This window comes from Alternaria infectoria (genome assembly GCF_024043175.1).
Source record: "Alternaria infectoria strain BMP 0036 chromosome Unknown scaffold_26, whole genome shotgun sequence".
NCBI classification, from domain to species: domain Eukaryota; kingdom Fungi; phylum Ascomycota; class Dothideomycetes; order Pleosporales; family Pleosporaceae; genus Alternaria; species Alternaria infectoria.
Window position 1 is genome coordinate 207202 of NW_026250715.1, and position 17499 is coordinate 224700.

At 53.2% G+C, this 17499-nt stretch overlaps 6 protein-coding genes across 6 annotated transcripts; 4 read left to right on the forward strand and 2 right to left on the reverse strand.

The window, feature by feature from the left end:
• Positions 1 to 1648: 1648 nt before the first annotated feature.
• On the forward strand, positions 1649 to 3707 carry J4E92_009703 (uncharacterized protein; the record flags this gene model as incomplete). The annotated part of the gene is made up of 2 exons (XM_051501046.1): positions 1649 to 2385; positions 2927 to 3707. 2 exons carry the CDS (start codon positions 1649 to 1651, stop codon positions 3705 to 3707), a joined length of 1518 nt encoding a protein of 505 aa, XP_051348777.1.
• A 537-nt stretch (positions 3708 to 4244) lies between these two features.
• On the forward strand, positions 4245 to 5066 carry J4E92_009704 (uncharacterized protein; the record flags this gene model as incomplete). Its single annotated transcript, XM_051501047.1, has 1 exon — positions 4245 to 5066. The coding sequence occupies one exon, from the start codon at positions 4245 to 4247 to the stop codon at positions 5064 to 5066; it is 822 nt and encodes a 273-aa protein (XP_051348778.1).
• Positions 5067 to 5283: 217 nt separating this feature from the next.
• On the reverse strand, positions 5284 to 8406 carry J4E92_009705 (uncharacterized protein; the record flags this gene model as incomplete). Its single annotated transcript, XM_051501048.1, has 3 exons — positions 5284 to 5725; positions 5778 to 8145; positions 8337 to 8406. 3 exons carry the CDS (start codon positions 8404 to 8406, stop codon positions 5284 to 5286), a joined length of 2880 nt encoding a protein of 959 aa, XP_051348779.1.
• A 441-nt stretch (positions 8407 to 8847) lies between these two features.
• J4E92_009706 (uncharacterized protein) lies at positions 8848 to 15589 on the forward strand (the record flags this gene model as incomplete). The annotated part of the gene is made up of 5 exons (XM_051501049.1): positions 8848 to 10360; positions 10408 to 12653; positions 12704 to 13736; positions 14513 to 15198; positions 15254 to 15589. 5 exons carry the CDS (start codon positions 8848 to 8850, stop codon positions 15587 to 15589), a joined length of 5814 nt encoding a protein of 1937 aa, XP_051348780.1.
• Positions 15590 to 15693: 104 nt separating this feature from the next.
• J4E92_009707 (uncharacterized protein) lies at positions 15694 to 16527 on the reverse strand (the record flags this gene model as incomplete). The annotated part of the gene is made up of 1 exon (XM_051501050.1): positions 15694 to 16527. The coding sequence occupies one exon, from the start codon at positions 16525 to 16527 to the stop codon at positions 15694 to 15696; it is 834 nt and encodes a 277-aa protein (XP_051348781.1).
• A 508-nt stretch (positions 16528 to 17035) lies between these two features.
• J4E92_009708 (uncharacterized protein) lies at positions 17036 to 17451 on the forward strand (the record flags this gene model as incomplete). Its single annotated transcript, XM_051501051.1, has 2 exons — positions 17036 to 17065; positions 17215 to 17451. 2 exons carry the CDS (start codon positions 17036 to 17038, stop codon positions 17449 to 17451), a joined length of 267 nt encoding a protein of 88 aa, XP_051348782.1.
• Positions 17452 to 17499: the final 48 nt, after the last annotated feature.

Here is a 17499-nt window from a genome sequence, read left to right on the forward strand (position 1 = left end):
CGCGCCAAAGACTACCCTTCCGCACAGAGACACCTCATTCTCCGACTCATGTTACCTCTTCATAACCAACACTTACCCCATCAGGATCCACATGCGCCACACGCATACCTGTTCCATAGCTAAGAATAAACCAATTCTCATTCCCCGCCCTCAGCCCGCGTCGTATCCACGAGGCGTTGCGCCTCTCATATCTGACTATGATGATGAAGAGCAGTACTATCAAAGCGACGGCTAGCGCCATCATCACAGTGAAGAAATGGTCGATGGCATTTGGTTCAAGATCGCGCGGAGTGGGGGCCATGCTGCACGCACTTGAACTGGGATCGGACGATGTGAAAGGGGGAGTGAAATGATGGGTTGACTGAGCTCGATATCGATCTGTTTTTGAGACATTGTGGTGGCGTTGTTATGACAAACTGCCGTGCCGACGTGTTCGTATAGTGCGAATGTAGGAGATTGATAGAGGCTTCGAGAGTATTGTGAAGGAAGACAGCAAAACCGGGGGATGACGGTTTGTCTATTTCGTAGAAGAGCCTGTACTGTCAGTGAAAGCAAGCTCACGCGTCTAGTGAAAGATTCGTGTTCTCGTTAGTTCCACGGGCATTCTTTAAATGTCCACCAGCGGGCTAGACACACAGTCCTCAACCCAGTTTTACAATGTCTCTTCTCTGGATGCGCGCGTCATCTCATGGCCTATTGAAGGTAATGCTCGAATCGGCAAAGCAGCTACTGCCAAACATCGGAGCCCTCATACTCGCGTTCTTAGTGTGGCTCGAGCTGAAGACGGGAGTTGTCCTTGCCTCCTTCGCCCTTTACGATAAACATCCTCACTGTATCCAAATCCTATTTCTGGCAATCAGTATCGGAGTCGTGTACAAGCTCGCCCGCTTCATCCTCCGGCTGCAAAGTCCGCCAAAGCCCGCTGATCCATTCAGATCGGCGCCATACAGACACAGACGCGAAGAGACCCCCATGTTTCCACCAGGTATGGAATTCAACTGGGTCCAGGAACGATGGAAGAAAGAGGGTATGGAGAAGCCATTCGTGGAAGAGCGGGTATTTGGAGCAAGAAGACCGGATGAGGTTCCTCCAGTGCGAAGACCGCTGTTCAGTGTTCCTACAAGCACTTTACCGAGGCCGCAGTCAAAGAGACCGCCAGTGAATGCGGCGTTTGGGAAGGCTGGTTGGGGCTAGGATTTGACAGCAAGGTGCGGCTGTTTTGGGGCATGCGCAAGGTCCATTTAGTACACGGCGGAATTTTTGCAGATCAAGAAGTCGCTATACTACTGCAATGTTTGGAACTTTGGGAGGTTATCACTGAAGAGCGTTGAAAGAATGCAGTTGTTGTCACAGCAACTGCGTGGCAAATCATAGCCTAGAGTCTAACCTAAGAAACAAAGTGGATGGGAGACGGCCTGATCGTGTTGTTAGCATTCGTCCTGTTTGGCTAAGTTTCGTCACATGAGACATGAACAAGAGTTGAGAAATAACTGATTCACTCAATCGAGAGGACCGTGCAGTAATCACGCGCCGATACATCACAACAAACGCTCGCGGTCGCCTATAACTTCCAGCCACTTGATCGTTTGAGTCGGACTCCCCACCACTTGATCTGATCGCCCAGAACCAAGCAGTGCCTTACAACACCATGCCAGACTTTCTTATCAATCAAGAGCCGCCTACCCGTCTCGAGCGCTTCGTCCAGGACACTATCGACTCATCCAAAGGTTTCTTCGCCTATCTCTTCCGTGGAAGCTGTCTAGAATACTGGGTGTTTGACCCTAATGGTCAGGCTTACACCCTCTTCGCGACGGCTCTGCTAGGCGCCTCGATCTGGCTTCTCATCCTGAACCAGAACTCGAAGACGACCGCAGCTTCACAGCTGGATAAGCACCGGCCAGAGAGTGGAGTGGCGGAAGCAATGGATATCGACGGCGAGGAATACCTAGGCGATGAATATCAACCATCCACTCCGCGTCCCTCGTCTTATCCCCGCGAAGAGACCCCCATCATGCGCAAGCTAGCGCCTCCCGGCCACCGTCCTGTCAACGCACACATCGAAAGCTCACCCTTCCGAGTGAAGCAACCTCTCGGACCTCGCGTTAGCCAATTCGTATCGTCTGACCATCCGGCTCCCTCTCCACTCAACCCAAGGGTCTCCAAGGCTTTCTCGACTAGGCCTCTACAGCGCAACAACTTCTCGGATCTTGCTCGAGACGCTCCCATGGCCAAACAGTCCCTTCACGACCTGAACATGTTGAGCGTAGATGAAACACGAAAGGAGTGGGAGACGGAGAAGCCTGTTGTTGCTCATTGGTCAAATGAGGGAATGCAGCGTTATGGTCGCGCGTCGTTGAGGCGCGAGCTGGACAACAAATATCTTTCGTAAGCTCGTCACGTTCTGAGATTCATCCGGCGTGCCTCGTCGCGGCTTCCCTATCCGCAATTGGGTTTCGGCGCTCTGGGTCTAGGGAAGGTGGCATGCGCAGGTGAGAGAAAGTGCGATAGCGATAGCGATGGAGGAAGCCAGGGCCGACGGATGGGGAAGTGTCTGCCTGCGTCATTGGTGACACAATCAACACGTGAGGGTAGATAAACAAGCGAATGTGCATCCACTCGACTCCACAACACCTCTCCTTCTCTCTCTTTTCCTTCACCTTGATCGAGTGACAGTCTCGCAACAACAACCTGCGATGGCTGCATGCACGCGCTGCGATGAGCCAACTAACCTCGATTGCCATGGCGATCTCATACTCATGCCTTATGCTGGCCTATCAAGCAAACTAGGCCTATGCAGAAGGTGCCGTTGGAAGGGACGGAATGACCAGTGGGAGTCTGCTCCGGATTGGGAAGCTCTCTTATGTCTGTGAGTAATGCTGTAGAAGCTGCATGTGAGATGTAAACTGACGCCAATAACTAACTTCAGGAACCTGGACTTCCTCCATGGGAACATCGACGTCAATCCAGGCCATCTCGGTCCTCTCGACAAAGAGACTGCGCCAATATTACGTGGGCTAATCGAACTACATGAATACGGCATTCTCACATGCGGCTCTCAACCATTCGAGAAGTCCAGCACGTTCCTTGTCGGGAAGGGCTGGTATCAGAAGCGGCAACGCCCCTATGTGCACTTTCTGCTACCGACATTGCATCGAGATATCTCCATCGACTGTGTTGATGCTTTCATCGAGAGGCTCTTCGCTGACAACAGTATTCTTGTGACGGTGCACTCAGAATGCGATGAGTACGGCGGACCAGGCGACTCGATGCGGAGCAAAGTAGTCACCCCACAAACCTCTGGCCGTAGTCGCTCGACCTATCAGTTTCGTACAAACGCCCACTGGAACAAAGAGGCCGTTACGATAGACCGACTAGCGAAAACTTCAAGAGGGCTATTGACGAAAGCCTGGGAAGAGTGCACCTTCTTCCCAGACACCTCGATCGACTTCTTGAGCCCTTACACGAGTCTGTCCGGCAGCGCAAACGACAACCGGACTTTTGAGGCTACCATAGTCATGAAGCCATTGGCGATCGGGGTGATGGCGCGGAAGTGGGGTGCGAAGCTCGACTTGCAAGACATCCTGCAGCAGCATTGTGAAGAAGCGGGCATACAGCGCGTCTTCCCATGGAGGGCCATAGATGCTGCGGATGCTCTGAATGGTGGAAACCGATGGTCTCACACGTTTTGTGACGATCAAGACGCGTGAGGATACAGAGTTCTGTGGATGAAAAGGTTCCGGAGTCGGAAGATGAACAGGTCTTGGTAATGGTTTCATCAACACAGCACCTTTTGTCGCTACCCCCTCTCACTAAGGCGATTGAGAACGTAATACAATAATTTATGAGTCCCTACAACTTGAATGATTACATGCATATGCTACGTTCTTGTTTCACGTATAAGAAGAGAAGACGTTAGGACTGGAATTGGTACCTGCCTAAAGCGGTAAAGCGCATGTAAACCTCAAGGGCGCAGTTCCGACCCATACTTTACGGTTCTAAAGTATCTCGAACATTCCTTTGGCTGTTAGGCCCTCCATAATTTCAAGTGACTCAATCGAAAATCTGTCGCAGCAGGCGAGCATAAAGAAGGTCGCATGTGCGGTAGATTTTCTAGGTATACAGCGTGCGCAATCCTCTTCCGCGGCACTACAACACAAACAACAAAACGGGCATCGCCAACCCGCCACACCTTCGATAAAACCACCACGAATTTCATCTCTGATACCTCTCGAACCATCACTAAGATGGCAGACCCTCTATCCCAAAGAACAGACCCCCTCTACCAAAAAGACGGCCAAAAACATACCCACACCTCGTCCATAACCTCAATCCACGCACTATCATCCCTATCCCCAGAAACCCAATCCCTCTTCAAACAACCACCAGAAACCGAACCCTTTGTCCTAACCACCCCCTCAACAATCTTCCACGCCCAAGGCGGCGGCCAGCCCTCCGATGTTGGAACCATCTCCACCAGCGGCACCACATTCCATGTGCACCAAGTCCGCAAAGTCGATCCCGCAATCCTGCACATGGGCGTCTTCTCTCCCTCAGACAAGAAATTCCAAGAAAGCGGAGAAGCAGAAGCAGAGCAGAAAATCGACACAGCCAAACGGCACCTACACTCCCGGATCCACACCGCAGGCCACGTCATCGGTCTCGCAGTCGCGCATCTAAAAACCACTGGGTCCATCGCTCCCGAAGTCGTCGACGGAAAAGCGTCGCACTACCCCGGTGCCGCATTTGTAGAGTTTTCGGGTCTCATCCCGGGAGACAAGAAAGCTGTGATTCAGGCCAGAGTCGATGAGATGGTAGCCGCGGACATGGACGTCAAGATTCATTTCTGGGATGAGGAAAAGGCGAAGAAGGAGTGTACGGGGGTTATGGAGACGCTGAAAGGAGACGAAGAGGATGGGGTCAGGGTTGTGGAGATAGGGAGTGAGGGGAGTTATCCGTGTGGCGGGACGCATGTGCAGAAGTTGAAGGAGTGTGGGAGGGTTGTTTTGAGGAATATTAAGAGGCAGAAGGGGATTACTAAGGTTAGCTATGAGGTACAGGATGCTTGATGGGGTTCGGTGGTTATGTTGTGCACATTGTGTGCATTGCGAATATATTCAGCTTTGTTCCTTGCGTGGAAATGCCCACCACTTTTCCCATCTACCTGGTATCATGTCCTATCCTAAATCCTAGAAAGCCGGCTTCACTATTTTACCTGCGCCTAACCCCGCGTGCTAGCATGCGCACCTGCCCTCTGATATGTTCTAAAGTGCCTCTTGAATATGGCTAGCTCAAGTAAGCAGCCAAAGCTTGCTTCGAAACATCGTCCAAACGTTCTTGCACAATCTTGACGATACGGCCGCCGTGACGGGCATCCGCATCTTTCAAATATTCAGCCACCCAAGCCTTCACATCCGTGATGTCCGGGAAGGGATCGCGTGGAGCCTTCTTGCAGGTGTTCAGCTGGGTGAAGCCGACACCAAAACCGAGCTCGTCAACATCGGCATCGGGGATGATGTCATCTGCCGAGGTGGGCATAGGCGGGTTAACCAGTAGCTCGATCAAGCGCTGTGTGGTAAGGGCCCAACCCTTGGGGTAACGGCTAACGAAAGCTTCCGCATCGCCCAGAGACTTGGTGAACGACACAACTGCGGTCTTGCGGTCGGTTGGGCGGGCAAGCTTCTGGGTGTCGGGAAGAATGACAGTCAAGTAAATAGGCTTGAAGATGCTGTTGCGAAGTTAGCAATTGATGCCTACAATTTGGAGAGTCTTTCACTTACTCATTCTGAACCTTATCAGACTCTTTGATGAAGAAGTCGGCACCAAGCCCCTTGTCCAGTCGCGCTGAAACGAAGTGGTAGAACGCAATGAAGCGCTGCTGGAAGTTCTCTGTCTTCATGTTTGACAGTCTTGTGAGCATTAGCTGGAGGATGGTGACAAAGTAAGGCTGTAGCGCATCCGCTGGGATGTGCGCAACGACAGCTTCAATCAGCTCGAACGAGTATGTCTCGTGAGCCTTGCTAGTGACCAGCTTCTGGAAAATACCCAGAATAGGCTCCAATTGGCTGCTTGCCACGATGTTTTGTGCGTCACGAGCAACCATTGCACTCAGCAGTCGGGCTAACGCAGGTACGTTACCACGCTGCTCCCAGACCGCACCCTTGAGGATAATGCCGAATACACCCCTGTAGTATTCGCTCAGTTGGCCTGAAGGGTTTGCCTCTAGCAGCGCGGAGAAGATTTGGAATATGTACGGAGAGAACTCCTCCACGTTGTTCTGCAAGCAGGTTGCAAACGGCTCGTAAAGCTTTTCCTCGAAGAACTGAGGATGCTTCGGGGCACAGAAGCGGACAAGTGCTCCTATACCTTCGAACATGTAGTACTGGAAGCGAGGGTTGCTAGGGTTGTGCCTTATGACCTTGACGATGTTGATGAAGCTTTGAAGAATCGACTCGCAGATGGGCAGCACATCATCGCGTATGAAAATGAGTACGCGCATAACGCACTTCATCAGGAACTCGTTTTCCTGAATCTTTTCCGGGACAGAGCTCATTGTGATAAGCTTGAACAAGTGCGTCAACAAGTCTTTCGATGAGCCAACAACGTCTGACTTTGGTATTATGGGTTGCCGTTTGTCATCTGTCATGTACAGAGCACGCTCGACAGCGATGGCAGCGTATGTGTGGATGACGTAATTGTCATTGCCCAATTGGTTCACGAGCAGGGGGAAAGCAGCGCGCCAAAGGTCTGGTGAGAGCAGGCTGCGGAAGACGTACAGGAACTTGATGGCATCAACCTTCAAGATGGGCGATACGTTCTGAGCCTGAAGGTCAGCGGCGACGTGTGTCTGGAAGAACTCGAAAATGTTGACGTTCTCGTTGACGCTCATGATACCTTGGCCAGCGGTAGCGGTTCCCTTGGCAGCAATGGCGGTGAAGAGGTAGACTGCGGTATCTTTTGACTTCCAGTTGTTTTGGGGGTCGGCCGCATAGTTTTGAAGATAGGCGTCGATGTACTTCTGGGAAGTAGTCGTGACAAGTCCCTCGAAGCGGTCCATGAGTTTACGCAGGAAGTTGGTGGCAGCACGTCGACGCGTATCGTTGTCGGACCCCTCCAGATCTCTCCTGATGAACTCAATCGGCTCATCTTCGAACAGTTCCACATCAGACTCGCGCAGAGTAAGGTTTGGCAAGATGACCTTCTCGATGATCTGGACTAGGACAGACTCGTTGTTGAAGGCTTCGGCGTGTTGTGTGGATGCAACGGCGGTGAGAAACTGTAGCGCCTTGCTGACTACGATGTCATACTTGGTCTCGAGGCCGACCGACATGAGGAAACTCCAGGTGCTCTCGATGAAGGGACCCAGGTGCGACCCAAACGCGTCCTCGTACTTCTGAATGTAGAGCATGAGCACCTCAAAGATGCCCGCGCGTACGTACTCTTGCGGCCCCGACTCTGTGTCATCGTCGGTGTGTAGGGCGGGGTTGTCGAAGACGAGGTACTTGTGGAGAAGGCCTGAGATGATTCCGATGTGGTCTTCGAAGACGGGGGGCAGATCCTGGCAAGAAAGATCGTAGAACAGCTTGACTAGGAGATCTAGCGTTGTGAAGGCGCTCTTGAGGACCTGGGGGTTGCCTTGGGAGTTTGTGATGAGGGCGTCGGTGTTCTCGAGCAGCTGGAGGAAGGGAGTGCCGAATTTGGACAGGACGTGGTTGATCTCGGTGAAGAGGTCGTCGGAGCGGAACAGCGGCCGCCAGCGCTTGAAGATGGAGTGTGCGACTTGTAGCACGCCGTTGTTGACGACGGTGTTGTCCGGTGTGAGGCGCGAGACGAGGTCGTCGACTAGGGTGTCCCATCGCTGCCAGAAGTCGCTGTCCGCAATGGCGCTAATGGCTTCACCGAGCTGTGCCTGCAGACTTGCGGGTACGGATACCATGAGGCCGATGAGTTCCCTCTTGATGGCCACGACTTCGGCCTCTGGCAGCTTGTAGTTGCCATCCTCGTCGACCCAATTCCGCTTTACGAAGTTTTTGAAGTAGAGGGCGGCCGACAGTCGGGTCGTCTGGGGGTTCGCGTCCGAGGCGACGATCTGGAGGAGGGAGAGGGAGAAGCCGGGTTTCTTCTGCTCTTCGCTGATTGCGGCCTCCGCTGTAAAAAGTTAGCATTGCATGCTGCGTGGTGTGGGGGATGGAGGGGCAAGATGCTAGCCTGGATTCCAGACGAATGCGCATATACTGAGGTATACAGAGGCTAGTCTTTCTCTATCCTGCGTACGCGCATTCTCTTTCCAGAAATGCAGGCTACACCACATGAGCACTGCGGGAAACACTGCTACGCACCTTGCTTGTTCTGCCGCGGGTCGAGCGACGCCTGGAGCAGCTGCGAGAGGGTAGCGATATCAGCAGCCATGGTGACGGGCGTAGGGGTGCAGATGTAGTGGACGGGTGGCTGGTGGACAAAGAGCTCGACTGTTTGGCCGATGGTTGCTGTTTGGGGTGTCCCACTTGGGGCGCTAGGGCCTGTCTCTGTGTGCAGGGATCAGGGCCATGACCCCAGCCCTGCCCGGCGACGACTGCTCTCGATTTCTGGATGCCGTGCTGCTGTCTAGCAAGCTGCAAGGTCGAGTCCGCTACGACGCTGCCTTCCCGCCAGGCGTGACCCCTTCCTCTCCTCCTCCACCCCCAGATGGGCTCCCCCAGCCGCCCCGCCTCTCCGCCGCCCAGCACCCATGATAGACTCGATGCGCCTGCGTTACTCTCATAGACATCCTCTTGGGCCCTCTCCGCCGTAGTCGTCGAGCCTTCGCACTCTCCACCAGGCAAACCCCATCTGCGCCGCCGCGACCAACGCATGTCTCCGCCGGCCGATCATGTCCCCCACACGCCCGACCGCCGCTCCTCCACCCAGGCGCTCTTCACGGCCTTCCGCTCTCTGACGGGCGGCCGTCTGAAGAGCCCGACGCCGCCGCCCTCAGTCTCGTCCGCCACCAGCACGCCTGCGCGCACACCTTCGCTGGGCACCATCCGTCCCGGCTCCATCCCTAGCCCGCACTCAGCCGACGGTACCCTTCAGCGCATCAGCCAGGTCACAGGCCAGCGGACGGGCAAGCCTGTGACGGGCGGGCCTCCCGAGCTGCACGACCTCATAGACCAGCTGCAGCGCAATCGCCCATTTGCCGAGCGCGTCGTGGCCGTGGACAAGATATGCGACATCCTCGAGGCGTATCCGGTGCAGAATATACTGGCGTTGTGGTCGGTCGCAAGTGACCTGCTCCTTCCCGAGCAGCCAGACGATGTCGCAGAGGCGGGATACAAGCTTCTCAAGAGCTGCGCATCGCTTTCCGACCTGGCCAGCATCGAGCGCACTCTCTTTTTCGACGCCGCCTGTCTGCGCAAGAACGATCGCTACTTCGACAGAAGGCTCGACGTCATCGCCACCCTCACCAACGATGGGCGCAACATTGATTCCTGCGAGTCGGGCATGGTCTCCTTCATCCTGACTTCCCTCGATAGCTGCTTCCAGGCCAGTTGCGATGCCTTCCGCGGCCTGAGGGGCAAATCCAACGGCAAGAGGAGTGCTGCCAATCCTCCTCCAGAAGTCGCCAACATGTTTCGCGCCTTCCAGTTTGCCACAGATATTTGCAAGTTCAATGCCAAAGTCTTCACCGACGACGATCTGGACCTCTTGGTACGACGCACCGTCTCCATCTGCAGGGCCACGACTCATCGCCCCGATGTGGAATGTGGCGTCAAGCTGTTCGATACAATCATCACCTATGTGCATATTCCCAAGCAATCCCTGCGACCCTGTCTCGAAGTTCTGTGTGAAATCCATAAGAGGATCACCGATCTCCAGGATCAAGCCTGGAATACGCTGAGCAACCTTTTCAAGTCCCATGTCGGACAAGCTGCCATTTCTGAATTGCTGCATCTGCTTTTAGATGGCCCATCCCGGGAGACTCTGGAAAACGAGAGTCTCAAGAAGAAGCTAGACAGCATGTACAGGGGCACTACTTTGGTGTTGCGCCTTCTGCTTTTGGAAGATGGTCGCAACGAGCTGCCCAAGGTCCCTATGTCCTTGCTCTTCCCAGCCCTGAAAGCTTCAATCAGGACACCAGGCACCGACCAAGAGCAGATAATCATAAGTCTGATAGATGCGGTTCTCGCCCAAGAAGGCATGAGGGATCTCTTGCTTGCTGAAAGTGACTTGGGGGACCTGCTGCAGGTCATACGTGTGTGCGCCGAGCGTGACGACGAGCGTGTCAGCACCAGAGCATCCAGATCAACAGATCATGCAAGCAGTGCGAAGAAGGACGTCCTTGAAAGACAAATATCACCTCATGCAGACAGTCTGTCCAATGCTGGTACGTGTACACTCAATCACAGGATACCCCTTACTGACGAATTCTAGGCGGACCAGAGCATGCCAACGATGTCTCCGGGTTCTATGAAAGAGATGCAACATCCCACCAGGAGCTCTTCCGACGTGATCCAGAGGACGGCATCTTTCAAGTTCTCGTCAAATTAGACCACATCAGCGACGCACTTGACTTCATCCAACGCGAGAGTGTCATGGAGCTTTTCTTGCACCTTTCACACCGCGTAAGCGACGCGACCGCGGAGCGAGTGATAGAGTACTTTGTAACCGGACGCTACCTCAATCCTTCCCATGCCGGCTGGTTTGACCTCTGCCATCGACTGGTCGCTGGCATCTTCAACGACACCACACGGCCACGCTCGCTCCGACTGCTTGTGCTCCGATCATTACGGGAAACTAACCAGGCCGTCGAGATGCTGTGTTCCAGCGAAACAGTATCGCAGTCAGAAGAACTCCTTTTGGACCGGATTGAAATGGAAGATGACATTGAAGTTCTGCAGGAACTAGTAGATTTCGCGGTGTACGTAGCTGATCGAGAATCGACCGCCCGGTTCTCCGAGATTGTTCAAGTCTTGCAGCGGCGTCTGGACCGCCCACGGACTGCATCTACACCTTCGCTACCGTCATGGCAGTCTCACCAATTTCTGTTCAAAGAAGATGGATGCTCCCCTTGTAACGTCATCGCCACTGCCTATGTACGGCTTTTCACTCGGAGCGTGACACATTCGGCCCAAAAGACACGCATCCTTTACGAGCTCCTAAGACAGATTGCTGGAAGAGATGCATACGCGCATGATGCACGCCTTACAGCTCTCAAGTTACTCTTTCGTTTGCGCGCCGACGCTCGCCATGCTTTGATAGTTAGCTCTTCATCGGAAGGTCAGCGGATTGCCGCAGAGCTCTGCCGTACAGAGGAAACTGCTATTGCGCCAGAAAAATTTGAAGATGGTCCAACATCCGATCACAACAGATCAGAAGACAATTCTTCGTGGCGGGACCAACGCAAAACCTCTGGTTCAAGTCCTCGTTCTTCTCTCAATCGCCACACCGGCCGCTCGAATGCCCCCGCGGGCCGCGTATCAAAGCCGATACCTCCTTTGTGGATGTACCCTGGCCCCAAAGGACTTCCCGAGGAACCGCCATCTGAATCTAGTCGCGTCGTCTTCTCCCATATTGATGCGGAGAAATACCCTCTCAGTGATGATATCCTTGACATGGAAGTCACATTGTGGCTGGAGTTGATCATTTCACTCCTACAGAGACCACCTGATTGGGAGATTTATAGCTACGTACTCGTTCATCTTGGGCCTCAGCTCTCCAACCAAGCGTTGGTCCGCAGTTGTGTCGCCCAGCTCAAAATGTTACGAAATGTTCTCTGCGAACAAGTACGGAATGCAAGCTTCCACGAACCACCGCCGCACACGCTCCTGAAAAAGGCTGATGTTGCCGTCTGCCTATTCCATATATTAACAATCATCATCAGCTACCACGAGTACTTCGAAAAGAGCGAGGAAGATGATCTTGTGAAGGCCTTCCTACAAGGGATCGTGCAGTGGGACAGAACGTCAAAATGGTGCATCCACGCACTTTCAGTCTGCTGTTTCGAAATACCACTGTCGGTCAGCAAGTCACTCGATAGCATCGTCCAGAAAATGTCGCAAATCATCACGAAGCCAGCTACAGCGATACACATATTGGAATTCCTCACCTCCTTGGCTCGTCTTCCAGAACTTTTCAAGAACTTCCGCGAAGACGAGTTCAAGCTAGTTTTCGGTGTATGCTTCCGGTACTTACAACACATACGCGACCAGCGTGACCGGACAGCGAACGGGCATTCGCTACAAAGCGCGCATCGGACTTTGCGACACAGCGGCGCATCAAGAGACTTTGCGGCATCGCCCGATCTTGGGGCCAACAAGCCAAGAAGCGTCGAGGACGACCTACCTCAGTATCTATATTCCCTCGCGTATTACGTCATCACATTTTGGTTCATGGCGTTGAAGATGGAGGACCGCCCAAAGCAGATACCATGGATCACAAAGAATCTACACTATACCGACAGCTCCGGACGGCAGATCATGGAGGAGCAAGGACAGGTCATTCTGGACATTATGAACATGGTAGCATATACAGATCGCGATGAAACAACACGCGAGGAAAGTTCCTTCAAGCCTGGCGATGGAGAAGTCTGGAAGAAGACATGGATCGTTGGTAATGCTCTTGTGACAATAGAGACCGCTGCAAGAACCGGTGCCTCTGTTGTCACGACACGCCGGCCGGTAAGTCTTTCTGCTTGTGTGTTGTTAGTACATCAACTAACTTTTGGCAGTGCGGTACCCGCTTTATCAAAGTACGGCCCTTGATCACGTCGCCACCACGACATCAAGTTCCGATCACCATCGGCCTTGCTTCCCAAGCATTCTACTCCAACACATATGTCGGCATTCTGCCAGACGATATCTTCCAGTCATTTTACGCCCCACTCGACCTGAGCAATCCACCTATTCCGTTACCCGATGACGAGCCGACACGCCGTGCTATTACTGTATTCGACCGGATCGCAACGGTAGACAACTACAAAATAGGTGTCATCTACATCGGCGAGGGCCAGACGAACGAGAGAGACATTTTCATGAACGATATGGGATCCCCAGCATATACTGCTTTCCTTAGTGACCTAGGTACATTATGCCGTCTGAAGGGGGCGAAGTTCAATACTGGTGGTCTCGACACACGCGAAGACAGGGACGGCGAGTTCACCTATGCTTGGCGGGACCGCTGCATGGAGCTTGTCTTCCACATTCCTACAATGATGCCAACCAACCCCGACGACGACATGACGTATCCAAACAAAAAGCGACACATCGGCAACGACTTTGTCAATATTATTTTCAACGACTCTGGCTTACCTTACAACTTCGACACGTTCCCGTCGGCCTTCAATTATGTACATATTGTCATTTCTCCAGAGTCAAGGGCCAGCTTTGTCGATCGTCGACTGGATGCAGATCCCGACGGCAGGAATCGCTACTACAAGATCCAGACCATCTCAAAGCCAGGGTTCCCCGACATATCTCCTGCCGTCGAGACTAAAATTCTTTGCGGAAAGTACCTGGCAGACTATTGCCGCCTCATGGCTATTAACGCCGTTGTCTTTGCCAGCGTTTGGTACATCCGCGAGGGTGGTGATTCCATATCGTCCTGGCGTAATAGACTTCGCGAAATCAAGCGTCTCCGAGAACGCTATGGTGCGAATGATGCTTTACCAAGCCACCCACCACCTTCGTCGCCTGCAGGCAGTCAGGGACTGTCAAGTCCGCCGTCTCGCGAACAAAACCAAATCTCGCCATTCCAGCGCATGAGTATCGCGACGCATATCACTGATGGGACTAGTCGCAGTTCCATCAGCAGCTCTTCGCATGACGTTTGATACTGTAGACCAAAAGTTGTTTGTTTCCGGTGTTGCGACAAGTCTTACACATATACATATACCCAGGGGTTTGATGACCTCACAAAAGTTTGTTGATTTTTCGGTATCATGACAAGGAGATTGAGTACTAGCATTGCGTGGAGTTGCTGGTCAGGCACAGGCCTACGTCGAAAAGTTCTGATTGTTTTACTATATTGTATATGACGAAAGACGACCGATGTTTCGGTTATGAGTTACAGACATTAAAATCATGAGTTACGTGTCTGTAGAAGACCCCAAAAGACCGCAATATACATATTTGCAGTGTCAGCAGGATCGTGCAGTTTTTAATGACAGAAGAAGTTTGAGATGATGCCTTTCCTCCGATGTCGAAATGTGGTGCTTCGGCATGGATATCCACTTCAGGATGGCAGATCCCCCGCCAAGGCCTATACTACCCGAAGTCGCATCTGAGGATTCCACCTCGAGCTCGAACTTCGCAACTTCCACGACACGACAACATGGCTGCTCCAAGACTGCCGTTCCTATGGCCTATGCTATTTCAGCCAACCAAATCCACGCGAGTAGGCGCGTCGATCACAAAAGAGCGTGCATCGCCATCTGTTTCCCGCACGCGACAAGCACGCCGTCATTTCACGACTTCGCCCCGCCAATCGGAGCCACCGAGCACACAGCGATATGGAAAAGCATATGAGCACGCAGCTCCAGCATTGGACCAAGAGCCCCCTAAAGAGCCTCAAGAAAAGGAGCCTGTGTCCAACGAGAAACCCCCGCAAGACCCCGTTCATGAACACGAAGAAGTAGAGGAAGATGCGCCAACAGCAACAACCAGTCCAACCACACCCACTCAAGCAAGCGCAACAGAAGAAACCGCCCCGCCAACAACGCCGGCGCCTGATCCTCCCAAGAAAAGCGATACGAAACCCGTCGACAGCGTTCTGCACATTCCCACCGCGGCTGAAGAGGAGTCGCACAAGGCACCGCACCTGAAGACACCGCCATATGTCCACCATTTCGATACCTACGGTCTCGTGCGCAAGCTCTCGCAATCCTCATACACCCCCGAGCAATCCATCACCATAATGAAAGCTGTGCGACAAACCCTTTTGGACAATATGGAGTTGGCGCGCAAGGAGCTCGTCAGCAAGAGCAATGTGGAAAATGAAACATACCTCTTCCGGGCCGCGTGTAGCGAACTGAAGACGGAGATAGGCAACGCGAAGAAAGGCGAAATGGAGAGGATGCGCACGGAAAGAGGGCAATTGCAGCACGAGGTCGATATCCTGGGGCAGAGATTAGGACAGGAGACGACTCATCTCCGAGACGAGCTTAAGGGGCTTTTCGACGACAGGAAGATGGCTGTCAGGCAGGAACAGAGGGTTATGGAGACCAAGGTATGTTCATCACATTTCGTCTTCGACGCAACATACTAACAGTAATGTTCTCTAGATCCAAGAACTCAACTACAAAATCACCGTCGCGCTCAACTCTGACGCGCGATCCGAGGTCGAAGGCGTCCGATGGGTGCTTACCCGCCGCGCAGCCATCACAGTCGGTGTTAGTGCGTTTATGCTCTTCGTTGCACTACGCTATACGAGCTATGTGCAGCACCAGCTACAGGAGGAGAAAAGGAACAGACCGCCGCCGCATCGACCGAGCCCACTGGAGAATTTGGCGGATAGCACGACGACGGCAAGTAGACCGGTTGTGGATGTTGCGAGTCCTACTCAAGGGGATGCGCTGGGCGGAGAGCTGTTGGCTACGGAGGGTGTGTCGTTGGGCTAGAGACTATAGCTTACGTCTTCATCGCTCCACTACTACCAAACATTTTCCCGTGACAAGTGCGCTCTGTAGATCTCCCTTTTCTTACCAACACTGCCTCGCCAAATCTACAACTTATGCTTCTTCTCTCCACTCGCCAGCCTCGCAAACTCCTTCTGCGGCACGCCCTTCAAAAACCTCTGCAATCCTCCCATCACCTCCTCCACGCCCTGTCGATCCAACGCCTCCCTATACGGCTTTTGAATTAACTCCTTGATCAGCACCAAACTCTCGCTGTTGAGATGATCCCCTAGTCTCTCCTCAACTTCCTTCCTAACCTCACCCAGGAACTTATCACTGTAGCTCTCATCCTTGACATCGACGCCAGCGTTAATGACCTTATTGACAAAGCCCGTCGCTACCAACTCGTCGCAAGTGATACGTTTCGACATAATAAGCGCCTCATTCGCCTTCGCAATACCCAACCTCCTCACAAACCCCATACTCGCATTGCCCTCCGCAACAAGCCCCAACGAGCTAAACGGCGTAAGCAAAAACGCATGCGGCGCCGCATACACGAAATCGCTAAACGCAATCAACGCCGCTGATAGTCCCACCGCCGGTCCATTCAGCGCCGTAATGAGTATCTTGGGATGCGTGTAAAACGCATGTGTGATGTGCAGGTTGTTGGATACGAAGGACTTGAGGTACTGGTGCCGCTCGTCGATGGCGCTGCTGTCGGTGGTGGAGCCAAAGGTTACGTCTGCGCCTGCGCTGAAGAAACGGCCCCGCCCGGTTAGGATGGTGATGTAGATGTCGGGGCGGGCGGCGACTTCGTTCATGGCGCGGGCGAGCAGGTAGTAGGTGTCAGCGTCGAGGGCGTTTAGCTTTTTGGGTACGTTGAGGGTTATTATGGCGGTTTTGCCGGAGTAGGTTGTGATAATTGGGTCTGAGGAGGACATGTTGGGTGGGTTTGCGTGGTGGGGTGCCGTTGGGGAGTCGAGGTGTTGGTTATGGTGTTTAAGCTGGATGTGTTCTTGGGTGAGACGTTGGTTATGTTTGTTGGAGTGCTTGAGAGATTCTTAGTTGGGATGTCAGTGAGCCGAGGCTAGAATGCGGAGACGGGATAGGCATTGTTAGGACAACCGAGCGCGACAGCGTTGACGAGTGGAGTGTAGCGGATAGCTCTCATTGCTTAACGGAGATGGAGATACTATGGATACGGGAGTAGTTCAGAAGCAGGGTAGGAAATAAATTCCAAGTTGCAGGCACATGTGAAGGTTACGGCTTCCCCAGCTTGGAAGTGGGGAAACGCGCGGAGGTAAGGCTGAAGATTAGATCTAACCTCTTATCCCCGAACCATCACCGATCAGATCTGCGAAACTTCGACTCCATCATCACTCCACTCAAGCGCGAAAGTCTCCGGAGTGCGCCGCAAATACCACACCACGTCGACTAGATACCGCAACGATGGGTGGCCCCAACCTCGAAGTGTTCAAGGTACGTAGATAGGATCCCTATAGCGCCTCGCGCATCTCTGCTAAAAGCGACTACACCAATAATCCCACTTGCACTCCACTTGCACTCCACTTGCACTCCAACCAAATCGCGCCTGATACTCTTGAACGTACACTGACCAGACCTTCCAGTTCGGGATGTACATTCTCTTCCCAATCAGCATCATGTACTACTTTGGCACGAACCTCGACGGCAAATTCACCGTTCCCGATTTCTGGCCCAAGCCAGGCCAAACGCACAAGATCCCGTACGATAGAGACGAGATTGCAAAGGAATTGGAGAGGTTGAAGCAGAGGAATCTCGAGAACAAGAGGAGGAGAGAGGAGCAAGAGAGGTTGAGGGAACTGGGCGCCGGCAGGGAGGAGTAGAGGTCGGGACAGCATGCTGAATGCACACGAACAACACCCTATGACAGG